The 21,997-nt window shown below is 38.0% G+C and overlaps 1 protein-coding gene across 20 annotated transcripts in view; it reads right to left on the bottom strand.

Annotated features, from left to right (window-relative positions):
• MPDZ (multiple PDZ domain crumbs cell polarity complex component) overlaps positions 1–21,997 on the bottom strand; it is a 111,464-nt gene that overhangs the window by 41,629 nt on the left and 47,838 nt on the right. For 8 of the 20 annotated variants that reach the window (XM_064140570.1, XM_064140566.1, XM_064140563.1 and 5 more), the window contains exons 18-27: positions 21,489–21,698; positions 19,772–19,888; positions 17,269–17,427; positions 14,294–14,581; positions 13,348–13,471; positions 9,312–9,510; positions 6,273–6,314; positions 1,983–2,087; positions 1,005–1,100; positions 388–565 (exon numbers count right to left, since the gene is read on the bottom strand). In XM_064140570.1, coding sequence (XP_063996640.1) covers positions 388–565; positions 1,005–1,100; positions 1,983–2,087; positions 6,273–6,314; positions 9,312–9,510; positions 13,348–13,471; positions 14,294–14,581; positions 17,269–17,427; positions 19,772–19,888; positions 21,489–21,698 — 1,518 coding nt within the window. The remainder of the gene's footprint in view (positions 1–387; positions 566–1,004; positions 1,101–1,982; positions 2,088–6,272; positions 6,315–9,311; positions 9,511–13,347; positions 13,472–14,293; positions 14,582–17,268; positions 17,428–19,771; positions 19,889–21,488; positions 21,699–21,997) is intronic. The other 12 variants (XM_064140574.1, XM_064140572.1, XM_064140577.1 and 9 more) reach the window with 7 other exon arrangements.

Genomic DNA, 21,997 nt, shown 5'->3' on the forward strand with positions numbered 1-21,997 from the left:
CTAAGTGCCTCATCCAGTCTTTTCTTGAACACCTCCAGGGACAGTGACTCCACCACCTCTCTGAGATCAATTCCAATGGTGAACTCCAATATGCAAAGTTAAAATGTTGTAGCTTCACCAAATTTAGCATTTTTTTCCACATGCACTGGCTATAAAACAGTCAGGTAGAACTGCTGGCTCTGTAGATCTCTGCTCACATTGCCAGTCATCTATGCTTTCAGTTGTATATTCAACTTCAAGCTATCCACACTCAAACATCAGCAGATGGTACTGCACACTGTATGGCTCAAGTGATGCCAGCTGGAGCAATTACACAGCTGACAGCCCAGGACCACTCATCCATCTCAGCAACTCATGTACTGCAAGCAAAAAGCGCTCAGCTGGTACCTCCACAATTCGATCTCCAGTCTTCAGTGTTCCTATTTTGCCAGCTGGGCTGTCTTCCAGGATGTGCTTGATAAAGATCCCTCTCATCATTTCTCCATTACTCAGGCGGCTCCCCATCCCTCGTCCTCCAACAATGCTGATGCCCAGTGATTTGCTAGGCTCTCTCCAGAGTTCAACTCTGTTGTGACAAAATAATGATCAAAATAAATGAAAATCTGCAATGACTACAACAATGCTGCACACTGAAGACATCTGGATTTGCACAAAGGCTTAAAAACATTCAGAAATAACTCCTTCTTGGAAAATGTTGTCTTTCAGTGAGAGTTAATCTACTGAATTGCTCAGAAAGTTTGTGATTTTGTCTACTGTTGTTCACTTTATTTTGGATTCTAATCAAAACTTTGAATCCTTCTCTTCATCTCTTTTTACCGGCTTCCAGAGAGTCAACCTATAAAGATAAAATTGGTAAAGCAATCCAGAAACTGCTGTTAAAAATCAACAGTGAATTATTGCTGCAATGTGCAGTATTTTGAAGTGCAGCAATTCTGTTGTTTCTGTATTGCTCTTATAAAAACTTCAGGTGAGATGTTACACAGTGCAACTGGAACTGCACTTACTTTCTGGGCTGGTTCCAGTTACTGAAAGCTGCATTTTGAAGTTCACTTTCTTCTCCCTCCCCCTCTTCACGTTCTGGGAGCTCTGGGAGTTCCCTGCTAATGAAAAGGAACAGGCCATTCGTTTTTGAAGAACTCAAACAATTGCTAGATTTCACAGCAAAATTTCATGTATTGAATCACCCTGACAGCAGCAGAATTTGCATGCAGGGCTCACACAAAGAACTTCTTTGTCAGGTGTCTGTTAGAACACAGTATTGTCCTGGGGGATTCCCTGTCTTTTTGTCTCCATAGTTTAGCTGCTATCCACTGACCACCGTAAAATAAAAAACTGCACTTTCAAATCAGAATGAAATCAAAGCTGAAGTCAATTGTCTATTTTTTTTCCAAAATCGGAAAAAATTACAACAGCATTCAAAACTAGTTGCTACTTCTGGAGATTAAGTTCACAAAAATAAAAAATTTCTTTGTCATTTTGACTATTTTTTGCCTGTAATTGTAATGCATTTTGGAAACTCGAGGACAACAACAACATAATTCATTCTTTCCAGTATACATTTTTGAAAGATCGTCAGTAACAAATATTCACATTGGAAGCACTGATATTCAACAAAAGGTAAGGATGAGAGACTGATGGTTTGGTTAATTAAAAGAGTCAGGTGATAGGTTGGACCTGATGATCCTAGAGGTCTTTTCCCACCTGGTTAACTCTGTGATTCAGCAAAATTCTCTCTCTTGTTTAGGTGGGTAAAAAACTTACAAGACAGCCTTGTAAAAATGTCAGAAACACTTCCTAGCTAAAGCCAAAACTGTACTCTGAAGAGCTTTTAATAGTAATGGTTGCAGTAATGTAGTCTCAAGAAAATCATCCACCTTTCAGCTTTCCTAAAATAAAACTTACCTTCCTGAACTGTGCAAAGTGGATAGGAAATGTTACAACTAGGAGTGCAACAGGAGAAACCAGTAAGAGTTTTGACTCACCTAACAGTACACGAAGGAAAAAGTTCAAGTGGCAGAGCTCCCTCTGTCTGTTGTCCCAGACTGGCCCTGTACTCGTCTAAATTTTCTGCTGGCACATAGGTAATACTGCAATAAAATGGAATATGATTAAAGTAGTATGAAGACTGCTGGCCATATGTATGGTGCGTGTAAGGAATGGATATGTAGAAGCCACTTCAGACTATTTCTGAACGGTCATTGAGTTCAAAGCCACAATGCTGGTATGTTAGATGAACCTTCTGACTATGAAACAAATATGCATTTATGATCAACTGAGGTAGCTGAAGAGCATGTAGTTCCAAAATACTCCATTTTAAGTAAATGGTGCTTGAACAGAGGCAAGAATGTTGTAGAGACTATCCACCTTCAGCTAAAAGATATTCCTCATGCAAAGACAAACACTGACACATATGTGCAGTGGGAAGCATCATTATCACCCTGAAGGCTGTCTGAAAATTTTCTTGGAAGTTGTCTTGCAGAAGATTTTGTGTTATCCTGGGCAGTGCCTGTCTGTTTCAGGTTTCTGTGGTTTTGGTGAAAAATACTGCACTGATTTTGACATACAAATGTGTCACAGCACACTACCTATGCCACAGGGAGTAATCTGCTCAATTCCTTTCTCCATCCTTTCATGCACTTCTAACCAGAGTGGGACAGTCAAGCAGTTAAGTTTCACCAGCCAAATGACATGCAGGCTCCTGAAGCCCTAGGTAACCTGATCACGTTTGAACGCCAGAAACAGAAATGGCCCAACGGACCAGGGAAGGGGAAACAAGGAGAAGGATAAAAGATTTCTTCAAAACCTTGCCTCTATAAACAGAAAGACATGACCATCTAAACAGGGATACTCATATGGCTCCACTTCAAATTTGCTTTGTCTTCTTAAAAATCTTTAACTGCTGAATAAGTAGCTTAGCCAGCAGACCCAAGTCTGACACAAACACAAAAAGAAGGTCTATCCTCCCATCCATGACACAGTTAAAAGAAATATGCACAGGGGAACGAAAGAAAGAAAAAGAATTCTTACCAATTGACAAGGATATCTAAGCACTGTGGGGGGGAGACACTCCTTCAGCTCTGAGTCTTTCACTTGATGTCCTCTTCTATCTTTCACTCCCTGACTACCATTGACTACCCTTTTCTCAATGGTTTTCTGCTGAATACAGCAAGCAGTAGAAGGCAGAGCAAATAAACTTTTATACCTAATGCTGTCTGTCAAAAAAACTCTACCAAAATTATTGTAAAGACCATCTTTATTTGCTTTCTTCACCTGTACCCAAACATGTTGCCTACTTCCTCTCTTATCTATTCTATCTAGAAAATTGTGGAAGATGGTGATTAATGTGGTGCCTAGGGTGTTGAACAGGAAGACTTTTCCAGTTCTTTTAATGGAAATTTCTAAATAGTCCCTATCATCACTTTTTTCCCTTCCTTAAAACTCCTTCCGCTTCAGTCTTTATTTCAAATGCAAAGGGGCTATGTTCTTGACGTAAAGTGTCTTCATTCAAAAGTCCTGGAGAGTCAACATAAACCTATGTAACAACACTGAGAACTAGCGCTGGGACACAGGTTTGCAAGACACACAGCAGCTGTTCTGCAAAGCCCTAGCAGCAAAATCTCTCCAAACAAGAACAGTTTGTGAAAATAATCACTATTGCTTCTCAGCCAACTTCAAATGCATTGAATTATAGCAAAATGCTAGTGTTAGAGTCACTAAACTCTCACAGGTAAAATGCTACTGCAGAAGAACCACCCGCTAAGGCCAGAAGAATATCTTGTCTATACAAAAGCTACAAGATGTGCAAGCTGCATTCCACGCAAAGAAAATTTAACTAATGTAGTTACATTAATCAGTTCCATCTCAAATCCATCAATTTCCACTCCATAAAAATAAGTAGGAAATAATGTATTTATCCTTGAAAGACAGCTGCATTAAAGAAACCAGAATCGCAAAGTAATGTTTCTGCCCTCTAGAAAGCTTGGACAATCTCCTTTATGCTAAATTACAGCTGGAAGCAATTGTTCAAAAGCATGGAAAGAGAATGGCAGGCTCCTGAAAAAATAAACAGGAATGCATAGATTCAGCCTGGATGTAGATATCTTTCAACTCTTGTCTGGACCCTTTATGTAAGAATCATGTGGTAAACAAGTAGACAAAGTCTCAAAATCCAAGGACAGTAGCAGTTCTTATCTGACACTAGTCCTTATCTAACAATAGTGTACAACACTAGTGTTAGGGATCAGCTAAGGGGGAGGCAAACCTATGCATTCTAACTTCTGGGTACCTTCTTGTTTTTAATTAATGAATAACTGACATTGTGCTAGGGCATACAAAACATGTGGCTCAAAGATGCTTTCAAATAGCCTTTTATGCTACTTATATCTTCCAAAAGCTCTTTCTTTAGGTAGGTAAGCTTCCCCTTCTGTGTACGGCACAGTAAGTGAGAAGAAAAGATATTCACTCCACCATTAAAACAAAGAATCTAAATTTAAGCAACTGAAATTATCTGTTTTCCAGAGTCTAACTTAGATAGTAAGAGAGAGCTGTAACATTTTATCTCTACAGAAAATCCCATTACTTCTATTCTAGTGCTCAACTACAGTTGTACTAGCCTAATTTTAAGCACTCAAAGTAACAATAAATATGGTTTTAACTGATACTCTTATCTACAACTAAGCTTCAATAATGCTTCAGCTACTTCAGACATATAATCCAAACACTTGCATTTTGCAAAAAAAAGCATAGGAAAATCCCTAAATAACATGGATTAAATGCATTAAAAGATACAGTCTGTGTCTTCACCTTTGGCTTTTGCTCATGATTTCTAAAGTTCAGTTAATTGCAAAGTTTTCCCTAGCTGCCCTTACTAGCCACCCTCTATTACTGATGTGACTGTCCTCCTCCCTCTTCTTTGCTTATTATTGAAAAGTCATTGAAAAAAACTAGCAAGTTCTAGAATATAGGTGTATCAGAAAGTCATCTTTGCAAAGTGTCTGTCTGCCCAGCTTCTGACTTCTGTGTCACACAGTCAAGTCAAATTATGCTAAAGATCTTGAATTTTAATGTGTTTAGTACTTCAAGGGCAGATACTCAATAGCTATCAAATCCATCACTTCCTGGATCACTACTGTAGTTCAATTCTTGGAGGTCACAGAGGGGTCTGAGGACATCCAGCATCAACCTGAATGGTACAACGTGACTGGGATAATGAGGGGCCCAGAACCTGACGCGTGTTGTGCTGCCCTGTGGAATTCTGTTGACCCTTGCGCTGTGAGGTGGAAACAGAAATCCACCCATGCACCTGGATGATCCACCTGCAGAAGGGACTGATAATTGCCTTAACTGGGTCACATGGAAGAAAGAAATAGAAACAAGTGCCGTGAAATAGAGTGAGAGACACTGAAAGCAGGAAACAAGCAAATGGCTGCTGTACTATTGTGTTGTACTTCTTCTGCAAGAGAAGTTAAAGTTCAACGATTTCAAGGGAAACTATATGTAGGGTTAAATAATTTCCTCTTTCATAGCTGTATAGATTGAAGAAGAAAGTATTCTGGTTCCCTTTCTTGAGAGCTCCAACCACCCTTCTCCCCCCAGAGATATGGACTAGAAACAAAAACAGTTGCAATGGAAACACCAAACTGTGCATATGAAATACCTTTTAAACACAACAATGCATGCAGTATAGAGGAACATTTATCACATGCTTGACTGGAAAGCCACACAAAATCTTGAAACACCAAATAACAAAGTATGGAAGAGTGCTCAGGACAAATCACTGTCATTAACACTTAAGGTCTAATTTGAGTCCCTTTTATACAGGAAGTAAAATGTAAGTGCCACAAAAATATGGCACTGAGAATAGTCCAGATATCAGGACATTTTACTCATGTCAATTTTAGCAGTGAACCCTGTATACACACACACACACGTATTCTGAGCAAATCTGGGGTGGCTGTCTTGGGCAAATTTAAAAGTATTACCAGTAGTTCTTTAGAATATAGGTGCTTTCATTCAAGTCTTACTAAGTAGGCTTCAATCTTCAATTCTGAAGACATATCTATACATATATACACATAATCTCATACCTTTGGAAAAAAATACATATATACATCCATATGTGCATGCATACACACATACTAAGAGAGAGAGAACATGTACCTATATCCGGATATATCCCTGGCATTACTATGGATGTCACAAAAGCATGGAATGATTTTACAGACAAGTTGCAACACAGAGCCATAATGAGTGTCTGAATCGCCAATACTCACACATAAGAGAAGGCCTGATCATCAGCAGGTGCTGGAGAAGATCTAGAATGTGAAGCATACGATGCGGCATCTTTTTACAATGGTGTTAACAAATGTCAATGTCTTATGCTGAATGTGAGAGGCATACTTATACAGCTGAAAGTGTAGGCTGCTTTTTCTACTTTTTTCCCTCTTTTTCCTTTTCTTTCCTCATTCCACTTCTGCTTCATCTACACCCCCCCAGAAAGCATGCACTCTCTATTATTGTCTATAGCAGTCATTATTAACAAGTATGAAAAATGGAATTGCAATCTATCTTTTATTTCTTGATCAGAAATTCATCCCCACACTTTAAGCAGGTGAATTCTGATACAGCTCTGTAATTAACCCACAGATGTTACAAGCAGCTGCTGCTGAGCACAAAATCCTGTCTATTATTACAGAAGCATAAGAGCTCCTGGCAAGGTGGAATGAGAAGTAAAGCCTTCTGGTACGGCCTCACATCTGGTACTCCACACATAAAGAGTGAAAAATTTCAATACCTAAGTTTTAAACCCATACTGTTGGTTCTTGAGCTATTCAAAATCACATATCCTTTAATAAAATAAATGGAAGCCTTCATGTGTCAAGTTAGAACAGCTTTGTGTCTTCTCAGTAAATCATGTTTGACACTCAAATACAGCTTTGAAATTAAAATACTTCTTCCTAATGACTTTTAGTGGGAACTCTGTGTCATGCATTCACTGGGATAGAATTGCAGGCTAGCCATGGTATGCAGACCACTAGCAGTTTTGATTCAGTCAGGACATTAAGCTGAGCAGGGTAAAAGCTGGGGCAGCTGCTCTGAGCTGGCTAACTGGTGTATCCCTGTAACATAAACATCACACTCAGAATCAAGGAGGGAGTTTGCTGACAACACAGGACTTTTACTTCACTCCAGGGGTGTTATTCCTGGAAGGGCTCACTTATTTTCCTGCTCCTAAGGACTGCTTCCCCATTTTTTGTGACTGCTGTATATCCACTGCAAAAATTGTAGCTCTGTATGGATAAAGAGGAATGGTATCTAGGTGGCCACACCTAAGTTCTTATGAGCTCTTGTATCCTATGGAAGACACCAAAGAGATTTAACTTGGTTTTTTAAAACGCTTGCCCTTAAATTGCAAATCCTGCATTGTGGTGCTCTGAAATGATATCTATATAGCTGTATCCCTCTCAGCAAACATGAAGAACCATAGTGAGATAATGTTTCATATCTCCATTTTTTTTTATTTGAGACATTACCCACATGTTTGCATCGTAGTATTTTTCTGGGATCTTGTACTGGTCCTGAAATTACAATTATGGGAATGTTTAATCATGCTGAATTGTTTTGTATCAACACTGTGTAAGACCAAAAGTATTGTCCTTGTTATTGCAAGACTAATTGAGAAGACACTAAAGGATTTGGTCTTTCACTTTTTGAAATGCAGAAGTCAGCTTCACTTAGATCCCTTGTGATGGGAATGCACCAAAGAATACGAAACAAAAGATAAATATCTTAATTAGGAGTATAAACAGCAACTGCCCTTCCTTTCTGAGATCTTTCAGAAAGGGGACACTTTCTTCTCTAGAAAATCTGAATATTCACATCTAAGATGAGATGTTGTTTTTTAGAACATATCTGCCAAAGACTACAAAACAAAATTTATAGTCGTATGGTGTAAAATACAGCAGCTATAAAAGCGTAAGCACAAATACTGAACACATGCATTTGTCTGATCACCGCACTAATAGAAGACTTCTCAGACAACAATGGTGTGGTAGCATTTGTCTATGCAGATGAACACACATGTGCATGCAAACACATCACCTGATTTCAGATGTGGCAGTAAGAGTTAATATATAGTCTGGAAACCTACCATAATAATCAATGAGACCTTTTATCAGCACTGACTGTCATATTCGAGGCAGCATTGACAACAATGCAATTCATTCTATGGGTATATCCCATTATTTAAATAAGTCTCTTTTAACTCAGAATCCTGAGTAATGACAGCTGCAAGGTAGACAACTAAACCTACCACCCACAGTGAAGACACTGACTTCATGTTCCTAAAATGCCAGGTCTTTTTAAAACTAGAATATTTCTGGGGAAGAACACAATGCCCTGCAACTGATTTTGAAGTTACAGAAACCTCTGAAGTAGAGGCTTCTACTATTAGCATCTAACACTTGCAGATCTGATCCAATCCATATTATCACAGGTTTGAGAAAAGCAACTTACAGATTTTCAGAGCTGTAAACTTAGCATTGCACAGAACCCACAAGTTAGAACAACCCCATTTCCAGATGGCATGTGTGCGAAAAGTTAAGTCCATAACCATGATGGCTAGACAGAACTGTACTTTAAGGGAAAGTTTAAATTCCATCAACTCAGTAGACCTGAAAAGAAACCTTCTCATCAAGCAGGCAGATTGGTTTTAAAGTTGCATTTATTACTGCAATTTAAACAATACTCCCAAAAGGTGCTATTTATGCACTAGACCAAAAGCACCTTCATATGCACTAACAAAACCTTGGAAGTAGCCTTACAAAACAGACTATTTCTACTGCTTGTCACAGATGTACCCAAAATGTTCTAAGCATAATTTTTTGGAACTAACACCATGTGTTACACTTTCTCTCTGGGAGTCAAGCCCAAAACCTAGTACAAAGGTCTCTGTCAAATGAAATTATCTGTGCAATGGCCACAACAGTCCACCTTTGACAAACAGCTTGAAAAAAATCTTTAGTTTCTAAATAGTCACACTAAAAAAGAGAAAGTGATTAAACCCATTCTATCAATAAAGCGAGGCAGGGCAGTAACGAAGATGTTTGTTAATGACAGTAATAACTTTTCTAAGAACATTCAGTCTCTTAAACAACAGATTTTAATTTTTAAACCCACAAAGCTGTAATCTGAAGGTGAAGTATCCATCTGATGCTGTATCTTAAAGGTAAATTTAAGTCGTAAGAAGAAACAAAATTGTAATTTGGCATATACAACCAAATTTTGATTATTCATCCTCTAGCTTTACCTACTTTATATCTGGTCCAATGAGTGAATGTCTCCTCAGCATAGCCCGGGCTTGTGCATTGGTTAAGTTTGTGGTCAACTCTTCATTAATGGACAGGATGCAGTCCCCTACACCAATCCGTCCATCGCGACTTATTGAGCCTCCATGGATAACACTGCGGACTATCATTCCCAAGCCATCCTTATTTGAACTTACTGTCATCCCTGTACAGAAAAAAACATAAAACAGTTAAGAATATCTTTGATCCCTAGCTCTGAGAGACAAGAAAAAAAAGTGTAACCTAGGGCAGGTGAAGTAAAAGCCAGCCAGCTGACCTGCCACTGTCTGCAAGCCTATGAACACTGATCTTATTCTCCCTTGTGCTTCGTCCTTTACTACCAGAGACAGCAGTCACAAATCACCATCATCATAATCTCTTGTCTTGCAACTTTTTCACATACCAGGCTCAATATAAAAAAAAGGTAACACCTATGACAATGGAAAATTTAAGCAGAAAATAAACAAAGCTTAATGAAATTGCTTCCAAAACAGTCAAATTTACCACTGTTTTGGACAGTTCACTGAATTTACATATTACATTTCAATTTAATTTATAATGGTCCTCTTTGGAAAGAAAATGAAATGATTAAACAATTAATCAGGAGCACAGGGCCAATACAACAGTAAGCCTAAATCAGATCTCACTGAGACAGTTAGGTTGCACTTCCACTGTCATAGGCTGGCCATCACTTTAGCAGCCTCCAAAGAGTATCTTCAATTCTGTGAGATCCCGTGCATGACTTCAGATGCACAATGGCCCCACTTGTGGCACAGCACAACACTACTGTGTTTATACACAACGTCTAACCCCACTTCCTCTCCACTAATGGGAAATGAGACAGATGCTTTTTCCCTGTCTTCCCTCATGGGAAGCCCATGGGGACTTCCTTCTGGGGCTGTGCTTAATGTGTCATTGTGACTGCTTTTGTGCTTGAATTGTCACTACTATTTTCAGGGCAGTTGGTGCTCATCAGATCAACCCTCACAATAGTTCCAAGAAAATCATTCTTCAGTAAAGCAACTGAAAGGTAACTGAAGTACCAACACCCCAGAAATCCAACCGGTGGATTTCCACTACCTTAGCACTGTGAAACTAATTTTACTCTTATTTTGTGCTCTAATATGGAAGTTCTCCTTTAACAACAAGATGCAAACAGTAAAAAAAAGAGTGGCTTACAGAAGAGCATCTATTGGAGGAAGAGGCAGTGACTCCTCACTGAATTCTCTTCCGGTTTTGCATGTGAACCTCAGGCTAACAAGCACTGGGAGTGCAGCCGTGCTTCTGCAGGCCCTTACTTTATTGTCCAGATTTTGAGTGGAAGGAATATGATAGTATTCAGAGCAAAACCTTCACGGATGCCAAATATGAAAGAATTCTAGCTCTTTACATACAAGTATGGCTCCAGGAGACAACAGATGAACACTACTCTGTAGCTTTAGACCTTGGGAGATAGACTGAAGACTATAGAAGGCACCTATAAGCCACAAGCTACTCACTCAGATAAACACACAAACATCTGCCCATATATCTCTCAGAGAAAAAAAATACTGTAAGCATTTAAAAGAACAACACTAACCCAGATATTAATTTGTGCTATCTAGGACTTCATCCAGAAAATAAACATTTCTTAATAGTGTTGGCCCCTCATACCTGTTTGTAGTTGAGATCAACACAGCTGTCTACAGTAGAAAGTGGCCCTGAGTGGCAAGAACTGCCCAAAATGCTGCTTAGACACAGGAATACACGTACCTCTCTAATTTGGTATATGGAAATCAAGGTTTGTCTTTTCAAAAAACTGCAAACCCAATCTTCCTGATGCACTTCATATTAGCCTGATGAAAGAATATGGAGTTACCACTGACTGGAGATTTATATTTAAGATTTGACAGGTATTGATGTCATCTGTGGTCAGAGAAAATTTAAACATATGTGTATCAAACTTGTGATACTGACACACAATGTCACTAATGTATTGCCTTGTTGTTATAAAAAGTAGAGGTTAACTGCCTGACATCTAGCCATCAGATTAGTAGCATTACAATGTTAAGCACATCTCAGATGGTATTTACAGGTGGCATCCTGGGGTGGATGCATCTGCATTTACACTCACATGCTTCTTCCAACAAACACCTCTTGACAGATCTGCTTACACAGGTTCAATAGCCAGTATGCACATAAAAGAAGCTGGCTAAGGAACAGTTCAAATGTGATTTGAGGTCTTGAACCTAACTTTGCTGCTTGGTTAAGCCAGTAACAAACAAGACTATTATTGAGGCTAGAACAACAGCACTTTAGAAAAGCATCAATTTCTATGCTGACAGCCTCATTAGAAGAGATCTTCAAAGCTGATGTCATACTTTGGACAGCTACAGTTTCAAGTTAAAAATGCAAATGATACTGTCAAGTTGCCAAATGAATCACACATGACAATGGCTCCTTAGCTCTTCTTGCACTTGGATGCTCCATCTTCTACCTTTTAAAAATCACAATCAAAAGGTCAGAGCTCCAGCTGTGGTTGGATTTGAAGAGCTACTGCAAGCTATTGGTGACAACATTTAAAAGCAAAAAGGAAATGCCAGTTCTCAACTGACATAATTGGTGCAGCTGCAGCTTTCAACATCATTCACAGCTCTTGATTTAGCTCCTCTTCTAAAAACGAAAGTTAAAAGCAATGCAGTCATGTGTGCAAATTGGCCACTGTGCCCAGACAGCTTTCCAAGCCAGAACACACACAGACTGGGAGACTACAGTCAAAAGCCAGGAGAAGGCACTATACACATTCAAACTACATATACATGAAAGGTAAGTCTTACTTCTCATGCATGTAACATCTGCCAGTGTCCACTCCATGCTGATATAGTATTTTTGAAGGCTGGATATATTACGAAGGGCAGACTGAGCATCTAGATGTCACAGGGCAATTTATCCCATTGGCAGCATCCACTGAGTTACAGCATCACAGTACCCAACCCACATTTGCACAGCAAGGGAGTCCTGAGTGGTGGCTGTTTACGAACAAGGGGCCCATGGTCTGCTTTCAAGATGCTTTCTGTGGAAAATCCATCTTATAGTGTTTGCAATACCCCTGCAAACAGCCAATGTCCATACAGACTCCACAAAACACGAACTCAACAGACTGCCTTCAAGGACACACAACTGGTCAGAAGTAATGGCATGAGGAACCTAAACCAAAGCAAAGGAACACACTTGCCACAAATGGGAAAGGAGGACCACTGCCTCCCACCTCAAAAACTTCCCCAGTGCTGGCTCTGGGCACTTGACTAGGAGGATGCTATCCTGATGCTCCGCCTCATACTGTTCAGGGAAGACCTGGTCTCACCACCAGAGGGCACTGAAACACGTTTGTTTCTATCTGCTGTGCATGCGTTTGCTCCAAAGTGTGCCTCCACCCAGTATGCTCTGAAGCCAGACACTGCAGATTATTTAAAACTCTCAAATTCTCTACAAAATGATAATATAATTGAGCTAAAAATACCACCTACTAAATTTATCAATCACGTGGTTTTCAGAAATAATGAACAATTTAAATACAAACACATAGCAAAGAAGCAAATAGAACATTTAGACCCTTTCAACTATCCTCAGAAAGGAATCATTTACATATACTTGAAATCCTGTCTTACCAGAGTATTCTTCCACATCATGCCTTGGCTATACCTCTATTTATATTGTATAAATGTATAGACACTAAAAAATATTGTATTGAAGTTGTTAACATTTAGGAGTGACTGAACTCCCTCATGGGAAAAATAAAATTCTCAGAGAGACTGAACACTTTACTTTCACATTCACGGCGACAGCAAATGGATCCACTGCCATCAGAGCCAAGCAGAGCAAAAGCAGCAAAGAACAAATACCCTGTTATGTTTCTTTCACTAAAAGGAAAATGTTTAGTCTTTATTAACAAAACAGGAAGCATATGAAAAAAAAATTAAAAACATGCTCCTGAACAGGTTACAAAAATTGTTACTCAACTTACCTAGACTTGAATTGCCTTTTGCAATAGTTATAGTCTTCTCATACATGTTTTTAACTGCTTGTGGGGATGTGGAACTCTCCTCTGAAGATACTGGGCATCTCTTTTCCGTTACAAGCACTTGATCCTAACACAATGGGAAAACATCAGCTCAGAATACAAAGACAAAAAAAAAAATTGTGCATGTTGACCTCAACTCAGTTTGTCCAAAACATAGGTAATTAATACATTCCTTAATACAGACACAAGAAAAGTCAGTACATCAAAGATCAAAGTGACATATAAGAAGTTTCTGTTTTCATTCAGGTAACACAGAACATCTACCACAGTGTATGATTTTAATTTAGGGCCCTCAGTTACACTCTCAAAAGTTAGTAGGATTAATTCAAGGGCTCTTAGATTCATTCACTAAAGATGTCTGACCAACTGCCAGTGTAAAAGTATCAGATCTTCTAGAAACGGAAGCAAAAAGAAACACATTACAGTGACTGTAATAGAAAAGAATATTATGTTCATACACTGTGGCATCACAGGGTATTTTATGAGCTGAGCTGGTGCAGGCTTCGCACAAATACCAGAATGCAAGCCTTTGACACAACTCTCCCTTGGCAGTTTTCCAGCTGTAGACCTCCTTTTTGTGCCCATGTCTCTGCAGAGGCTGAGAGGAGCAAAGACTGCTCCCGTGACAAGCCCATCAAACACACTCTGGTCCACCAGTGTATTCCCCTGAGAGGTATGAGCAGATACTCCAATATCACCAGTGTTTGGGAGATGACCACCTTGATGCCATAAATGGTCTCCTGCATTGGACAGATCTAAAGTCAAAAGTTTTGATGAGAACTATATAAGGCTGCTGCCCAGTAACAGTTTCTCTAGGACATTCTGTGGTGGAATATGGCCTTGACATAAGTTTTTAAAATTATTATTTAAAAAATAGTAAAATATTTACTTTTCCAGTGGAATCGAGCTGCATGGTAGTAGCAAGGTCTGTATCTGGTGTAATTTCTGCAGTTGTCTGAGATCTACTCCACAAATCAGTGTTTTCACTTGCATTTTGATTGACCTCCAAAACATCCAGAGGCAGAAGATCCTTTTTAGTAAAATTAGTTGTAGTTTCCAGATTATTACCCACTACAGAGTTTTGCTCTCTGAATGTCTGATTCAGATCCATGCTGTACAGATCCTTGTTAGATACAGAGAAATCAGCTGTGGCATTTGAACATGCCTCTCCAACAGACTGTTAGAACATAAGAAACAATGAACAATCATTCTTTTGTAGTATAATTTAAAAGTACATTTCATTATAAAAGTCTTACACAGAAACTAGTATCACAGAATTTAAACTTACAACATCAGTATCTTCAGTAGATATCCACAGGAATTTTAGTACAAAACTTGATTCCTCATTTTCTTCTTTTTAAATCTCAGAAATCAAAGAATGTACACTACTGCTGAAGGCCACATTCTTATCTAGTACTCTTCAGCAGCTCTCCACTAACACATTCTCAAACTAGATATAGTGCCAGCAAGTCGCTAAAACTAAAGCACCCCATTGTTCCAGGTGGAAGAACTTTGTAGGACTAAGGTCTTTACTTTTAAAGTCAGCACACAAACAGCAATTTCATGTAGCTGAAACAATAAACAAGCTATCAAATCATCCATCTAACTGAATAGAAACTGTAATGGGCCAAATTTCAGCAAAAAATAAACATGGAGGTTTTGAAGTGTGACAGCAATGAGATGTAGTGATGCAATCAGTGAAGCTTAGCAGCTAGTACTTGCTGCAAGTGTATTGATTATGGCTGTAGTGCTAGGATTCTCTACACAAAATTTATTTAGACTTTCAGGATTTGAAGGTCTGGAATGTTTTAATGGATTTCAATAGTTTTCAAATACCCTGTAGCTGACCTCTCAAAACAAAAATTTTAAAAACATGCAGACCATTAGGTAACAGAAAGATTAATCAAGGACTTAGAGGCACTGTATCAATACTAGCATTTTTTTTCCATAATGCAGTAAGCATATTCACAAGAATGTCTATTCCTCTGTTTTAATTTTTGTATCTTGCCACATTTTTTATCAAGGGCCTTGTCCTTCAAGTGTGTGCATATACGTTTGCTCTGTCCCCAGACAATCATCAAAAAATGCTGACATGAAAGAAGTGGTTTAAATAACATATGAGAAGATAATTGAGCAAAGCCTAAATACAACTGATCTTCATGATGTAATCAATGAAGGAATTTACTACCTTTTGGATAACAGAACACCGTGACTATAATCTATTTAAAGTATCTCACAACGTTTCAGACAGCTAGGAGACCTACTTTTAAGCATGTTTTGTATTAATTTTCAAATCAGTCAAAACAAGACCCAGGTCATACTCAACATTTCTTTTGTATGCCATACATACACATTAGTGTTGCACCACATGCCTGTTTTTATTTTTGTTTCACTTAAAGAAAAGCCAATGCTGTAATTTTTTAAGACAAACCCGATTTCAGGAATTTTTAAATATATAGCAGCATATGGCCTCATTACGAGCACTTGCACTACTTCAACTTTTAAGTACTTTTTATCACCTATTTTAAAAGCGACACCGAAGGCATTCAGAACCATTCAACTATCCTGCAGTTAGAAAATACTGAAACACCCCTGCATTCCTCAAAACAATAAATAGTTTTTTTTTTCATTTTTAATGCATTTCACTTAAGTCACTTTTTAAGCACCTATTTTTCTACTGTTTACTTTGTGAATTCACTCATAACTAGAGTTTAAAATATTACTTCAAGAAAATTTAACACTCAGTTCATACTCAGGCACAGAGGAGGATACTGAAACGTCTGAACCATGATTAAAAAAAAAAATAAACCAAAGCCACTTCAGCCATCAATGCTCAAATAACTTAAGATTTTCTAGAGCCTCAATGTGATATATAATGTAAATCCAGGCCCTATCTCATAAAGTGTCTCTCAGCATGTGGAATGCACAATCTGTTTAAGTAACAATTACAGAGTTAATGCAATCTGTCTCACTGGCAAAACAGAGATGTGCTCTTCTGTGCATTAAGAAAGAAGAATTTAGCTTTCTAACCAGTGCCTTGTAAGGGCTGAATATATTCTGCAAGGAATAAACTGAGTTACTGTTGCTCAGGTGTAGAGGAAAACCAGTAGTTACTCAAGACCATAGACTGCTCATCTTGGAAGAAATCCTTGCAATATTGCTTTCAAAGACAACTGCTACAAGAAGTGCCTTGGAAAACTGGATTAGCAAAATAAATCTATAGATAAATAAAAATGGAGAGAAATGAAACACAACTCTAACAAGCAAGATATTATGGGTACGTGACCAGCCATAAAAAAAAACCTACTGATCTTTGTAACACTATTAAAGAACTTATTTTCACTTACTAAGTTTAAACAGAAATCACTAGCAATCAGATTTATTATACACATACTCACTTTTAATTAGTCGTTATAAAGATTTAATTCAAGAACACAGCAAATGAACTAGCAAACATACTACCTACAAAGCGTAAAAGCAAAGCTTAGAATGAGAATTTACTCTTGATTTTCACACCTAAAACACTGTCAAATAATGCAGTTATTTCCCATTACCATTCTTCACAATGCTCTGAATTAAAAACAAGTTTTTGTAACAGACTGCTCACCACATCTTTAACACTACAAACATCTCACCACACTTTATCTGGCTATACAAAACACAAATCCAAACTTCCTATCTCTTTCGCTCTTCAACATAAACATCTGAAAGGCACCAGTACAATCTTAAACAAAACTGCACTTTAATCTGGTAACAAATAGTGCAGTTTGAACCAGGACGGCATAAATGATTCATATCTAATAACAAAGCCCTTTTGCACTTGCAATCAAAGTTTCTCATAAATGAAACCATCCTCTTTTTTACCTTAGGAGTTGACAGTGGAAGAGAATAGGTGTAGTTCAGCTCACTGCTACAGGCACTGTCATGCAGAGCTATCATTGAAGCCTGGAAGACATCACCTTCTAGAGAATACTGTGATTCAAAGGTGGACTCATCCGCTAGATCTGCTTCACTGGAGTCCACCTAACAACAAAAGTAATTCAATCAGCCAGGCTATCTGTTACCTTCACACTACATAAGCCGCGAACACATGCACCTCAGCTGCCACATACTGACTGATGCTTCTCTTCTTTTTTTTTTCCTTTATGTGTTACACTGTAGGTAAATTTGTGCAATAGGAAAAATTTCTGCTTCCACTTACATAGAACATCAGAATGATAGTGAGTCTATAGTGGAATGAGTTGAAAGGCTGTGGAAAAGTTCCTCCCTGTTAACAAAAAGTATGAGGGTGAATCCTACCGCATTCCCCATTGTCAGAAATGTGCTTCCTTTAAGGCTTTATTTTTTTAAATTTTTCCTTCACAACAATTAGCATGAAAAAAAATAGTGAGTTTCATTTAGGGCCAGCTGCCAGTAATGTTCCTTTCACCCACCTTTACAGGTTCAGTTATTTCGTCTACCCTTTTAAAAACAATCTCAGGAAACTAAAATCCTTTCCAATACATCTGTGAGCAAAGCTCCTGACATGATTTTTTTTATTATTTCCAAAGTATTTCACATGCCACAACAACATTTATATGGACCATTCTCCTGTCTTATATGAGAAATCAAATTTTGAAAAAAATCCCAGACATGCAACACACATGGGCATTAATTCTTGCCTTTTTCTTTCCTTAAATGTAATATCATTTTTTTAAAGACAGATACACTTTCAAATACTAGAATAAAATTAAGGACTAAAAGACACACTACGTTTTGATTGTAATTTCATCTCCCCTGTCAGAGCTCATTTTTATTATCATACACTCTTTTCTTGATCACAATGAGTTCAGAGCCATGACCACACCATAAGTTGCATGAAGCAAACACACACACCCATCTGTAGTGACAGGACCTAATTGCTGTTTCTCTGCCTCTGTGGTTAATCACATTATTAATTCATTCTGTCAGATTCACAACAGCAATAACAATCTATTGTGATTCAACATATGGAATCCACTTAAGGGTGTAAATGACTCTTTTCTTTTTTGTCTCATCAGCTAATTCAAACTGCTTTTATTCTCAGCTCATCCTCAAGAAAATGCAGGCTATGCCCAAAAAAAGGATTGTGAATAGTGGTGATTATTGACAGTATTGACAATTTAATCATATTATTACCTGCCATGTATTTTATTGTTCTTTCATCTTTTTTTTTATATTAATCACAGATAGATGTAAAAATCTGAAATACTTAGTTTTAATCTAATATTTTCAATGCATTTTAAAATAAACTAAACTTATAATATATAACCTGGCTCCTACATACTTCTCCACGAACACAAAAAGGCACATAAAGACTATTATCCAACTATTGTATCAAGGTAACAAACTGCAGAAAAAAAGGGCATTCTTTTAAAAAAGTAAGTTGTAAACCCAGCTTGTCATTTGCATACATGGAAAAATAGCAAACACACTAGAATCAGTAATCCAGAGATTTTTCATTGAAAGGATTGATTTCAAGTTTTTCTTTGTTTGGGGGCATGTGTGGGAAGGAGATTCTTACTTGCTTTTGGTTATTTTCAGTTTGTGGCCTTTTTTCCTCATGAATTAAGCTCTGATGTTTAGTAGAAAATGCTTCCCTACTCTTGTCCCCAGAAAATGAGGGCAAAATGTCTTCAATAATCACACCCAGATCAGCATAAAAAAACTGAGAGAAAACACGCTCAGAATATATTTATGTATGTTTATATTCTGGGTTTTTTGGTTTTATTTGTAGAGTTCTATTTACTTTGTCTTTTTAATCTTTTTCTTATTGGCAACTTCTGGACCACGTAAGGCACCAAATGCTCAAGTAAGCTGTATTGTTTTGCACCAGTGGATACCTTTTGACCTTGCAAATCTCATGATCACTAATTGATGCTGAAGTCTAAAGAATACTATTAGAAGGAAGCAATGGCAGCTTTTGAAGACAGACAGCATTCCTTGTAAGGCTGGCTTACATGCAAAAAAATGGTTCAAAAAACTTTTCAAGCTAAAGATGTCATTAGATGGGTGTCACATAAGGGAAAATATCACTTACAAAATAAGTTCATGAACATTTCTGCACATAAGTGAGATTTCAATGGGATAGTCAGTGCATGCAAGAAGTGGGTGGCCATGCAATTTTGAAAATTTTAGCAATTTTTTTTTCCTAGGAACTAACACATCAAGGCCAGATTCACAACTCATGCAAACAACCAAAACCTGCACATGAGAGTTTCCACCATGTTGGGATCTAGCCCAATTGTAGTGAATGATGGTGACAGTAAACACTAAAAAATAAACACACAACCCTTTTCATTATAAAATGAGAAGACTTAAGAAATCTTTGTTAAGTCGGGCCACTAACCAGAGCCAGCTCAGCACGGAAGAGGGGTACATCAGCTGGCCCCTCCTCCTCAAGTGACTGGGCAGTGTAGAAAAAGCAATCTTCCTTAGCAGAGACATAGCCCTCCTCTGGTGAAAGCTGCAGAAAGAAGGAATCTCTGAGTTGGATGAGTGGCCATGACACAGGCTGTGCAGAGTGCATTATGTGTGTAAGTTTAGAGGAAAATGAATTTCAAATTCAGTGAAGAGTTCACTTCAATCACAGTCAGAGTGTTGGACAGGTAGAGACAATTCGAGAAAAAAAATCTTTAATTTACCTGAATTGATTCAGCTTGACATCTCATTTTACAGCCTTAAATAATGAAAAGGTTTATCCAGATATACTACAGAGCTCACAACTTTGCCTAAAACTCATTTTCAGTTTCTGCTCTTATTAAGCATGTAATAAGCTACCATCAGAGCCCTCACAAAGGGAACAGCCTAACACCAGAGGCCTTTACAGCCTTGCTAGCCACAGAGAAATCTTGTTATCAGGCAGAACGACTGTATCCACTGTTCATTTTATCTGTGAGGTAGAACTGACTAAAGAAAACAACATCTAATTCTGACTAAAGCAGTGCCTTTGCCATCATAATTTGATACAAGGTGCATTCTTCCAATACTGTAAAGAGCCCAGTGATTACACACAATATTTAACTGGCAAGCAAAATGTGTGATATATTGAAGCACAAATGTTGAACGTTTACAAACTGCCAGGAAGATAAACCAAATCCTCATACACCTTCTCTTTTACAGTGACATCTTTTAAAGCATGAAAATCTTGATCTGCAAGATATTTTAGTGTGTAACACAGTCTTCACCATAAAAAATGAATTTAACAAAGCAATTTAAAGAAGTACCTTCACACTATGAAAAGCAAAGCTCTTAGTAACATAAACATCAGTCATCTTCTCTCACCCTTTCTGAAAAAAATCTACTAAGAATGAAAACTTGGTATCCTCATCTATAAGGACTGGAAGATTATCATTTTATGAAAATAAAAAAATATCACCAAGGACTGTACTTGTGCTACCAATATAGTAAAAGGTGTCACCTTACTATAAACCAATGTGACTCTCCTGTTTTGAATCTAACACAATACTAGCACCCTTACTCATAAACATTATCTTGGTAACTCTATCTACTCCATCTTTATTCTTCTAAGCCTTAGAGACTACCTCCTAAAATCAAGGCTGAAATTATTTATGGTTACACTAAAATAACCCGTTTGAGGCATATGAACTGAAGACCGCTCACCACTGTTTAAACATAGAGCATGCAGTCTAAACATAAAGACTGCTTAAGTACTACACCTTGCAAAGCAAAGGAAAAGGCCAATCCCGGGTAATATACATAAAACTGACTTTATGTCACCATCTCACACATTCAGAGAGTCCTGTAGCGTGTATGAAATTATGCCTAGCAACTTGCTACCCTGAAAGGCTGTGCTGGTTGCAAGACACTTCATTGTTTTCTCAGCTGCCAGGCAAGTGCATTAGATCCCGTGATCAGCACACCAGTCATACACCTACACAAGCTGCTCCTACATGCAAGGACATAAAAGAATCTGTTAAATACAAAGTTTGTGGATGTTTGAGCCACCTAGCTGCACTCCAAAGTACACAAGGTACATGCTGAAGTCAGGATCATCATGTACCAAAATGACATTAAAAGCACTCATCAAATTCCCAAATCCTTACAGGTAGTGGTTTGGCAACTCCTATCTTAACTGTTCCTGTTGGGGCTCCTTTCAGTGCCTGTACTGCTTCTTCGAGGCTGCCATTTTCCAAGTTAATATTATTGACAAACATAAGACGATCTCCAGGAAGAAGTCTACCATCTTGCTCAGCCACACCCCCAGGAACTAATGAGCGAATCACAATTACAGTGTTTGCTGGATCAACAGGATCCTAGTAAAATAAAGGGAAGAAAAACATTTAAGTCTTGAGAGGCTAATTTTTATGCATGAGCTTTTAATAACCCATGAGCATCGCTGAACATAATGCTCACTACATTAACACCATATGTATGCACAGCCACTTTAGATGACACCGCATGACAGATTTTACTGAAAAAAAAATCAGCTCCGTAGTATAAGTCTAATACTCCTTCAGATTATTAAATTACACTAATGTCACCTTTATCAGCATGCAAGTGCAAAGCACTACTGAGGCACAGGTTAATTCTAAGCAGTTCCCTGTGGTAATAA

Source organism: Pogoniulus pusillus, chromosome Z (assembly GCF_015220805.1).
Source record: "Pogoniulus pusillus isolate bPogPus1 chromosome Z, bPogPus1.pri, whole genome shotgun sequence".
NCBI classification, from domain to species: domain Eukaryota; kingdom Metazoa; phylum Chordata; class Aves; order Piciformes; family Lybiidae; genus Pogoniulus; species Pogoniulus pusillus.